Here is an 11795-nt window from a genome sequence, read left to right as displayed (position 1 = left end):
GAGCCTCGGACGCTTTCTTTTTGTTTGTTTGTTTGTTTGTTTTTTTCCAGAAATGCAATGATTTGTAGCTGAGTCATGTGTAATTATGGTCGCGTAAGACAAATCCGGGACGAGGAGAAGAAAAAAGAAATGTAAAAAATAATAATCAGTGACACCAAATGTTGGAGCTTGATTATAAACCTCTTATTAGTGATGATAAAACCCAGGTCATTAACTACGAGCATGTCCGTAAGTGCAATAACTTACTGTTCAAATCTCACACACACAATACACACATGTATGTATATATAATATATATATATATATAGAGAGAGAGAGAGCGAGAGCGGGAATATCCACAAGCTTGGAAGTAAATAATTAATTAGAATGCCGTACATTTAGTTTGAAGCTTTTTGGGGAGGAGGGGGAAAAAAATAAAATAAAAAACCACACACAAAAAAAAAATAAGAAATCACATTTAAATCCTAAAATTCAAACACAAACCCAACAAAATAATATTAAAATTCCTGGCAAGGATAATTACAACAAATTCATTACATTTTTTAAATTCCTAAACAGCAAGAAAATGAAACATTTTTTATGTTTTTAACGCACAAGAAAATTGTACATGCCCGCACACAAAAAAAACACAAAAGCATTATATTATTATTATTATTCTAGAACTCGGATATGCCTTCTTCAGTAGTATTAGAAGTGTGACGAGGGACGACGACGCAGAGCTGGACTTCATTCAGAATTTTTTATTTATTTTATTTATTTTTTGGGTGGGTTTAATGTTTAGTAGAACCTAGTAGTATTTATTTATTTATTTATATTTTATTTTAATTTTTACATTTTTTTAAACCTAAATGACCCCACTAGCCGTTTGTTTGACCTGAGTTCTTGTAGCTGAGCTGTCCGCAGTTGTCCCGGTGATAATTAAGAAAACTTCCCGAGTGTCCGAGAGCGGAGGGGTTTCGAGCGTGAGAGCGTGAGTGGAACCTGGTGCAGTGTGCGACTTTGTGAAAGAGGAGACTGGACAGCTGACCGCGAGCATGAGCCAGGCATGTTTGTTTTGCATTTACTCCACACACACAGCTGCGTGGACCGTCCTTTCTCAGAACGCCGGAACACGATATCGTCAGTTTGGCCCTCGGAGTAACCCGAGAGCGAGCAAAAAAACGTTGTCCTACATGATGCAGGAACGTTTAGAGGAACTGAAGAAAAGCACTAACCCTCAGGAATGTCTATAAAAAGATGTAAAAAAAAAAAAAAAAAAAGATGCAACTGGATTCCTGAAAGCTTGGAACCCATCCTGACTTCCTAAAGAACCCTAAAACAACCGTTTTGGTATCATGTAGCAAAGCTTGAACTTCTTTTAGAAAACCTGGACATTGCATCATCATACTAGAACCCTGCTAGGTTCGATGTAGAACCCTAAAACAGCAAGGGTTCCAAGAGGAATCACTCTGAGAACCCTGGAAGATCTCAGACTGCAGGAAGAAGCTGAAATGGAAACTTCTGAGAGGTTCTAGGTAACAACCAATGAGCAGGAAAAAAGGGGTTCTTAAGCGGTTCTTTAAGGAGGATCATTACGATTACCTAGTGTGCAAAAAAAGGGCACTGGTGTCCTTTTGAAGTCTTCTTGCTTCTGTGTAGTGTTTCCTTATCAGAACTGGTTCTAAGCAGAACCTTTCAAGAAAGCTGAGAATTCTGAGTAACAAGCTGAACTGTAAACTTCACACAGGTTCTAGGTGTTCAAACCTTAAAGAGCAGGTAAAAAAGAGGATACTCAGGTAATTGCCGGTTCCTCGTTTGATTAAAAAGATAAGATAAACCTTTATTTGTCCCACAGTGGGGAAATTTCCAAAAGGCTTATGCTTGGAACCCTTTCTGACAGAAGTTGAGAACCAGTGAAAGGTTAAGGAACCATTCGGGAACCAGTTTTTTTTTTCTCTAAAATGGTGTCACATCCCAAGCTTAAATTTGAAATAACGTTCAATAATTAGACGTTACTACGTACACGCTAAGAACAAAAGGTTCTTCAAGGGTTCTTTAGTTAATTATGGGTTCTTCATCTCATCCTTCCTTACATTCACGGAAATTGTTTGGTGAAGACATGATATTGCGCGCGTTTTCTGCTAAATGCTGCGAATCTACCTGCAGTGGAAAAGTCCAGCGCTCGTTAGAAATGTTCAGAATTCCGTACTTTTCTGTCGTCATGGCAACAAAGCGAGTAGGCGGTAAAAAAAAATGACCGTAGTGTTTATTTAGTGTAAGATGAACCTGATTTCTGAAGCTGATCCTCTGTTGCAGCTGATCACATGCTTCCTTTCAATTCAGTCGATTTAGGTCAAAGCATGGAGTGGGGAACGTGTTGTCCCAGAATTTTATTTAGCCTTTGGTCTGATTAGCAAAACTAGACTTCACTAGCTTTAGATAAAAGCGTTAACGTGAAACAAAACATAACTAAACTGATCGAACTGATGATTTAGTTCTAAAAACGATTTGTTAATGGTTTAACGATTAAATAGTCACCGTTGTCTCCGTTCACTTCCGAAAGCAGGAATCTTTCCAGATCTAAACAAACATTCTCGATCAACTGAGCTTCCTTCCTTTTTCTCTCTCTTTTTTTATCATCATCTTCATCCTTTGACCTCAGGCGAGTGTGGACGTGTTAAACACCGGCGCTGATCGCTCATCTCCGTTTCTGAACACGATTGAAGTTCTCCACCAGGAACTCCGAAGCCTCCCATTAAGATGACATAAACGTGGTTCCCATTTCTACACTGGAAACGGCTTGTCCAAATATGTATCGGATTCTTCCTCAAATTTAAAACAGATTTGCTTTCTTTCTTTCACCTGATCTATATCTGGAATCCGGAAGAAAGAAAAAAGCAAAGCAAATCGGACTTAAAAATTCGTAGCTTTTAGCTGTGTGAGTGAAATTTCCGCCGATAAAGACGCAGAAGGAGGGACGGTGTAGAAAGCTGGACGTCTCTCCGACTCGGAGGGACGGCTGCCAAAAAAATAATGAAGTAAGGATCAAACTCGGGCCTGCTTTTAAATGTTTATAGGTATCGTATTCTGAGCGGCCCTCTCGCTGGAAGATCGGACGCTCAGATAAACCCTCCAGAGGTCTCGGCTAAATCAGCAGAATTTCTCGGCGTCCGAAACCTCGAGCCTTAGAGTTTATTTCTTTTCCTGCCTAATGTCCCAAACCACTGTCAGATCCCACTTCCAGGAATCTCGTCCCTCTAGGAGCCATGATGATGTTTGACGTTATTGTTATAGCCGTGGAAAAACCCCCGGTCCGAGCTCTCGGACACGCGCGGCATCACTTCGGCTTCAACATCTAGCCCTGATCCTCTCCAGGAGAGAAAATAAATTTGGATTGAGATGTAGAAGAACTGCTAATATATTTCAACAAATCTGTCATCTCGCTAACGTGAGGCTCGGGTCAGCCGTTAAGAGCCGTCTCACCTGGGAGCTCTTGGAGCGAGGGAACGGCTTTTCTTTTGTTTTTTAAACTCGTGACAGATTGCTAAATCTGCACAGAAGGGGAATACATTACGTAGCATTTTTTACTGCGATGCAAATGTCAAATTTTATTTATCCAGACATGTAAGGAAGGCAAATTATCCATAATTCTTCATGTTGCTGCAATTTCCATGCCTATGAGGTGAACCTGAGCTGAATTTTGGGTCACACTCTGACATGGGTACCATGATAGCTGAGCTGGGATATGTGGGCGGGGCTAGACAAATAGCGCAGACTAGCGATTGGTTGAAAAATCGATGTGGTTTAATAGTCTCGATTAAATTTAGTGGGCTTCTCAAGTTTCTCAAATCATCTTAAAGCTGGAATTTTCACGAGTTCAAGTTTCCGATTAGTTACTAACTAGTTTTAGCGTTTTCTCAATGCCGATCTCTTTGATATTTTTTTAGACTGTACGAAATCAACGCTTTGTGTCACTTATTATTCAGTCACTCTGTTCAGGATCTTTTGAGTTCTCCAGGTCAGATTATACCATACCACAGAGATCTAAGAACCTCTAATGATACGCCTGCCATGAAAAGAAAACGTCAGCGTATCATCATCATCGATCAGCGTATCAACATCATCGATCAGCGTATCATTATCATCGATCAGTGCATCATTAGCGATTAGCGTATCATCATCAATCAGAGTGTCATCATCAATGATCAGCATATCATCATCATGAATCAAAGTGTTATTATCAATCGGTGTATCATCATCGTTTAGCGTATCATCATCATTGATCAATAATAATACACTGATTGATGATACGCTGATCAGAGTATCATCAATGAGCGTATCATTATTGATCAGCGTATCATCAATCAGAATATTATTATCGATCAGCAAATCATTACTGATCAGTGTAATCATCATTATTGATCAGCATATTATTATCAGTCAGCACATCATAATCAATCAGTGTGATCGGGAAATCAGCTGGTGCAGAAAACAGGCTCATTTAAAGCATCCTCCCTCTAACTGAACTAAAGGTAACGGGTTTCTTTATGTCTCAGAAGTTTGCCGTCGTCCTATTGGTGGATTTAAAAAAAACAAAACAAAACATCATAACAATCTGAAATGTCTCACACTAACTTCGAGTGCAGATTTCACGACGTCCTGTCGAAAGTCATAAAGCATAAAGCCGACGTTTTTCTACACCTCTAACTGTCCAGGGTCGCTCTCTTAGTGTCACACACTGCGTACCAATGAACACTTTCTGCTCTGTGGGACGAAAACGCCGCTGTTAGACATGAGAAAAAAATCTTCAGTGCAACGATCGGGTGGAACGATTTAACGACGTCTGAGTGTTCGTTTTGCCCCAAAGGAAAGAAAAGCTCCGTTTCATATTTCATAATTTGCAGATTAAGAGATTTGTATCAGATTTGTGCGGACTCTCAGGCCTGTTCCGGTTTCTGCATAATTGCTCTCTACACCTGGGACCTACGGGTTCATCTGATAAGTGCAGAGGTTGCTTTTATTATTAAGTTTAAGTTTAATCCCAGAAGCTACAAATCCTTCACTGGTTAATTCTCAATTGATCTCAGATTATTCTCCTCCTTAGAAGAGGTTTTCCTTCACAGGTTTTTTTTTTTTTATGATAATAATAATATTATAATATCATAACTTTTCTGTTCTCAGAGTCAGTCCACTCCCTCACCGTCTTTGTCCTTTGCCACACATGGCATCGTGATTGCTCTGGTATTCACCCACGCTCGTTTTTTTTGTCCTCTTCTCTCCCCATGTTGTTAAAGAGCACTACGAGCGGCCGTGCCAGTGGGTCAGGGCGATCATGTGGCCCAGGAGATGGCTGCACTGTGTTCCTTGGCTTTCATGCGCAGAGCGGCGATGCTGGACGACTTCCGGTCAGGGTCCATGTTCAGATCGTATCCGTTGATGCCGGCGCTCATGCCTGGACTCCCGAACAGACTGCCCATGTGGCTTTGACCCATGTGACCTCCGGGACTGGGCACGCCCAGGAAGTCGGACACTCCGCTCGCCGCGTGGGGGTGAGGGGTCATGCAGGAAGTCACAGAGTCACACGGAACAACGCAGCCTGGCACCGGGGACGCCGCGCTGCTACCTCCGATCCATGAGGGATTCTGGATCTGTGATGCAGTGGAAATAAAACATGGCTGTTAGTCTGATTATCACAGCTCTGTACTTATTCTGCCATGTATTCAGACACAGGAAGTTAAACCGTTTTTTTTTTTCAAACCTTTTCAGACCAGTAAAACAATCTGTCCAGAACAACACTAAAGAAACGACCAAGAAAAGCTTCTGGAAAAATCTCTACATCTTCATTCTCATTACCAGAACATCTGATACATAGATATAGATATTTACATATTCATAAATATGCAAATTACATACCGCCCGCAGATCCTAATGCTACATCAAACACATTATCATCACTAACACAAGCTAACTCATTAAATAGCTCTAATTAGTGGTGTTCCAGTGTCTCACTCTATTTACAGCGACCAAACCTGTCGTAATATTACGTTACCATGACAACCATCATATCTACACCAGAATGTTTAACATTCTCCTAACACACGTTTCCTGCGAAACTAAACCCCTCGGCTCACGTGGAGAGCTCGCCTCGTGGCCTGCCAGCAGGGGGCAGTGTCCATCTGTCATGATGCGAACGCTGGAAAGTTTTTCCAGCTAGCATAACCAGCGTTAGATCGTGCGAAAGGTACAACTTGTCAGTGTGATGATGTCATAACCCTCGAACACATGAATGTTTTCTGTCTTTTATACGACACAAGCGTGAAGGTTTGCTCGTGATAGATTTTAACGCTAAATGTTATTCTTTTTATTTCAAATGCATTTGAGTAACTGAAATCCGAGCGCCATTTCTGAAGATATCTGACTTCCGTAAACTTTTAGGAACAATCTAGAACCTAAGTGAAGTGTTTTATGGATTGTGTTGAACCCCTTTGTTTCTTGACACATTGACACGATAAACATGACACATTGTTTCTTTAAGCAAAACTATAAAGCAAGCATTAGTTATAGCTTGCCTTTGTTTCTAAAACTCGCACACGTGTTCGTTCGGTCTAAAGTTCTCGTTTCAGCCGTGACGACGGGTCCGAGACACATGTTTTTTCTTTTTTTTTTTTTTTGACATTTATCAGACACTTTGAGGTTCTCAGCCTCACTCAGAAGAGGAATGTCTGTCTGTGCTTCTCTTCAACACCTAGCGTGACTCTGTGGATCTGTCTCTTCTGCTGAGGGGAGGAGGAGCGTGGAGGGAAGTGAAAGGGCAGTGCTGTGTGTGTGTGTTGAAGCGAGAGGATCTGAGGGAGGGCTGCGGCGGGGAGAGAGAGAGAGATGAAAGCCCTCTCAGGGAGATGCCCCAGATGTGCGTCGGGCCGCATTCCACAGCTGCAGGCCTGCTCCCTGAAGAGCCTCCTCTGCTCTCCCACTCTCCTGCAGATTGACAATAAATCCGGGGGAATCTCTCGCTCTCCTGCGAGGGCGTGTCTCACTCTGCCTCGGCCTCCGATCCTGACCCGACTCCCGGGACACGAGAAGCCTCGAGCTTTTCTCCGGTCCCACGCAGTGTTTACAACACACACACACACACACATACACACACAGAGCTGCTGTTATTATTTATCCTGCATTTATACCACAGAGCTGATTGAGTAAGGAATAATAAACTCGGTGTCCTTCTGTCCGAGTCAAATAATCAGTGAGCGGTGGTGTGATGGGGCGGAGACACTGCTACCATCCCACTGTTGATAATTTTCCTCTAAGAGCAGTGTTTTATTCTTCAGAATCTATCGCAATCTGACAACGATTACTAATTGTATTGTTTGTTATCCAATTATAGTTCTTCAGGTTTGTTCCTGTTCTCACTTACATTACAGCAGCTGTAATCAGACCATCCTTCACCAACCTCTCTAAGTTAACAAGACCAAAAACACAGCTGATCACGTTGCCAAGAAACCACGAAGAAGCGTAAAGACAGCTTTACCTCAGACTGCCAAAGAGCACCGACACTGGAGACTCCTTCCAACATTCCATAAAAGAACCCGGAAAAATACGCACTTACACGCTTTTTATAATCCGTTCAAGTAACAGTGAGTGAGCGGTTGCCGTAGAAACGGGAACGTATTCGAAAACAGGCGTATTAATTAATCGACACCTTGATTGACCAATCACAATCCTTCTGACCAATCACAATCCAGACATCAGGAGAACAGCAGGGGGCGCTCCGCATTACTGAGTGTAGCTTATAACAATAACAGGATTGAAATACAATGTTCTGAGGCTATCTATCTATCTATCTATCTATCTATCTATCTATCTATCTATCTATCTATCTATCTATCTATCTATCTATCTATCTATCTATCTATCTGTGTGGACAAGAAATAAACCTCACTGATGTGTAATTGTAGCCATGTTGCAATAAAACACTCCAGAGTGTGTGGTATATCTTAGATAGATAGATAGATAGATAGATAGATAGATAGATAGATAGATAGATAGATAGATAGACAGACAGACAGACAGATAGATAGATAGATAGATAGATAGATAGATAGATAGATAGATAGATAGATAGATAGATAGATAGATAGACAGGTAGATATATAGATAGATAGATAGATAGATAGATAGATAGATAGATAGATAGATAGATAGATAGATAGATAGATAGATAGATAAATGTATAATTCCTTCTTGTTGAGACAGTTAGTTGTACCTGAGCGTAGTTCTCTGGCCGAGTGAGGAGTGGAAGCTCGTAGGCGGTGGAGAAGTGCGTTCGGACCTGCTGCATCTGTCCGAAACGTTCCCTCTTCCTCCACTTGGCTCTCCGGTTCTGGAACCATACCTGCAGGAAAACAGAGGTATTTATGAAAAACTGAGCTTTTGATTTTTCAGTAGATGATGTGATGATATCAGGACAAAAACGTGAACATGGATTTTAAAATAAAAACACTTGTGTGTGTGTGAAGAGGCAGGACGTTGCAGGACGCTCGGTCAGGAAGCCTCTGGACTGTTCCAGAGCGCTGTATTATTTCTGCATCTCTTCCTGGAAGAATAGTTCAGTGAGACCTGTGTGCTGTTTGATGTTGTGGGAGATGACGGATTGCGAAGGCCTCCTCCGAGGATTTTTTTTTCCCTCTATATCGGAGCCGTCAGGAACGGCAGGAGGTAGAGAGGGGAGTGCAGGAACCCGGCGGGGCCCGAGGTCTGGGAGAACCGTGTCACTCCTCCACCTTCACTCTGATAGAGCGGAAGAATGCGGTAAAAAAAAGAACGTCGATGTGCTTTCACTCCGTAAACACCGAGAGGAAACGTGTGGAGATGTGGGAGGGTTTGTGGGACTTTTCATGCCATCAGGTTGGAGATGAAGTCAGAGTTTTATATGTTTTATATTTGATGATGTAATATCAGTCAGATGATTGGTGCACAGTTTTATGCTCACATATTTTACAACATTTTTAGTCGCAAAAACAAACTCCTGAAATTTTGTGTTGAATCTTTACAACTCTCTCTCTCTCATTCTTTTTATTTCTCTCTCTCTCTCTCTCTCTCTCTCTCTCTCTCTCTCTCTCATGCACTAAATATCTGTGTATATATGGCCTAAATTCAAAACTTTCTTTCTTTCTCTTTCTCTCTCTCTCTCTCTCTCTCTCTCTCTCGCTAGTGTGAAATGTTTGGATCTCTGTCCTGAGGTCTCTTGAGTCTCCATCTGATGTTTTTGGTGAGTTTAACAAAAATAAATAAATGAATGAATGATCTGTTCAGTCAGAATATCGTATCCTTATTCGTTAACGTCCCAGAAATCCGTACATCGTCACGCGTGTGGTGTGGTGTGGTGTGGTGTGGTGTATCGTATCGTATCGCTCTTTCGGAGAATCCTCCATTATTTTCCTATTTTTTTCTTCTTCTGTTTCTTTTTCTTTTCTCCCAAATTTCTCGAATCAGACAATCGCAAGCTTTGTTAATTTTTTTTTTTCGTCAAAAGAGTTTGAACTCGGAGCTGGAAAAGAACTTTGGCCCAATCATCTTGCTGATCTCTGGTCCACTGACATGCATTATTTCGTGGCTCTGGGCTTTCCACACGCATGCAATGCAACTCGCACACAATTAACCACGAGCAGAACCCGAAAGAACCCGAGCCATTCTTCTAATTCCACAGCGGCACAGACAATCAGAGGAGAAGAGAGAGGATGGTCCTTAATACAGACAATGTGGAGAGAGAACTTCACATCACATCAGTTCCTGAAACAAAATGTTAGCAGATCCCACAGCAACCCCCCCCCTTTTTTTACCCCCTCGCCCCTTTCTTTCCCTTTGTGCTTAGACTAGCATAGCACAGCATTCTCATGACAAAAGTCTTCCATAATTACCTCTGACAACTGATCCTAAAAGCGTTGTTTATGAGAGCATTATTATGTTTAAACTACCATCAAAGGCGGAGAAAGCGATCTAAATACAGGCCCAGCCTCAGATGGGTTTAAGTCTGGCATTTTCCACTGCAGCTCTGTGGAGAGAGAGAGACGTCATCCTGCTATCTGCTCTCTGTGAAACCTGATCACGCTGCCACTCTGATTGCACTTTATGTCATGTATGTCGGGTCTCAGGGGGTTTGTAGATTAAGCTTCTCTTAAATGACATTATTTACCATGAATAAAAACACTGCACTTCAGGACTTCAGAACCAATTGTGTTTGTTTCTTTAAATAATCAGTCTATAACAGCTCGTTATAGGAGACTGACAGCTGACCGACTCGTATTCAATAACCTTCTGTTCATCTGCTAGGAAACATAAACTTTCTGTCTTTATAATGATTTATAATCCCACTCTCAGTGTTTATAATGATTTATAATCCCACTCTCTGTCTTTATAATGATTTATAATCCCACTCTCTGTCTTTATAATGATTTATAATCCCACTCTGAGGGTTTATAATGATTTATAATCCCACTCTCAGGGTTTATAATGATTTATAATCCCACTCTCTGTCTTTATAATGATTTATAATCCCACTCTGAGGGTTTATAATGATTTATAATCCCACTCTCAGGGTTTATAATGATTTATAATCCCACTCTCTGTCTTTATAATGATTTATAATCCCACTCTCTGTCTTTATAATGATTTATAATCCCACTCTGAGGGTTTATAATGATTTATAATCCCACTCTCTGTCTTTATAATGATTTATAATCCCACTCTGAGGGTTTATAATGATTTATAATCCCACTCTCTGTCTTTATAATGATTTATAATCCCACTCTGAGGGTTTATAATGATTTATAATCCCACTCTCTGGTGTTTATAATGATTTATAATCCCACTCTCTGGTGTTTATTATGATTTATAATCCCACTCTCAGGGTTTATAATGATTTATAATCCCACTCTGAGGGTTTATAATGATTTATAATCCCACTCTCATGGTTTATAATGATTTATAATCCCACTCTCTGGTGTTTATAATGATTTATAATCCCACTCTCAGGGTTTATAATGATTTATAATCCCACTCTCTGGTATTTATAATGATTTATAATCCCACTCTCTGGTGTTTATTATGATTTATAATCCCACTCTCAGGGTTTATAATGATTTATAATCCCACTCTGAGGGTTTATAATGATTTATAATCCCACTCTCAGGGTTTATAATGATTTATAATCCCACTCTCTGGTGTTTATAATGATTTATAATCCCACTCTCTATGTTTATAATGATTTATAATCCCACTCTCAGGGTTTATAATGATTTATAATCCCACTCTCTGGTATATATAATGATTTATAATCCCACTCTCTGGTGTTTATAATGATTTATAATCCCACTCTCTATGTTTATAATGATTTATAATCCCACTCTCTTTGTTTATAATGATTTATAATCCCACTTTCTGGTGTTTTGGGAGTTTTTCCTCACCACCATCTCCTCCGACTGGCTAACTAAACTAAAATTTGACTAAAATTTAACATTTTGAAATTTTTATTTGGAATTTTTATAATCCTGTCATGAAGTCTTCTGATTCCTTCCAGCAGCTCTGACAGTGTTACAGCTGCAGATTTCGGGATTATTTTAACGTAATAGATTTAATTCATCGTGTTTGTGTTTCTTACCTGAGTCCCAGACAGTGAAAAGCGAGCCGGTTAACCACGTAAGCGATAACTTGTTTGTTTTATGGGTGTTTCATAATGTGACATGTTTAATAATGTAAAAAATTGTAATATCTGGCAACTTGCTGTGGTGTTTAAGTGAAAAAATGCATAGTAATTAATA

General features: G+C 40.4%; 1 protein-coding gene across 1 annotated transcript in view; it reads right to left on the bottom strand.

The window, feature by feature from the left end:
- Positions 1-481: 481 nt before the first annotated feature.
- The window catches only part of alx4a (ALX homeobox 4a), a 29833-nt gene continuing 18519 nt past the window's right edge, over positions 482-11795 (bottom strand). The window contains exons 3-4 of the mRNA XM_058401146.1: positions 8243-8371; positions 482-5627 (exon numbers count right to left, since the gene is read on the bottom strand). Of these exons, the coding sequence (XP_058257129.1) occupies positions 5310-5627; positions 8243-8371 (447 nt within the window). The 3' untranslated portion in view covers positions 482-5309. The remainder of the gene's footprint in view (positions 5628-8242; positions 8372-11795) is intronic.

The sequence above is a fragment of the Hemibagrus wyckioides genome, linkage group LG10, assembly GCF_019097595.1.
Source record: "Hemibagrus wyckioides isolate EC202008001 linkage group LG10, SWU_Hwy_1.0, whole genome shotgun sequence".
Classification (NCBI taxonomy): Eukaryota; Metazoa; Chordata; class Actinopteri; order Siluriformes; family Bagridae; genus Hemibagrus; species Hemibagrus wyckioides.
The sequence above is the reverse complement of the archived record's forward strand: the minus strand, read 5'-3'. Positions and strand labels throughout refer to the sequence as shown.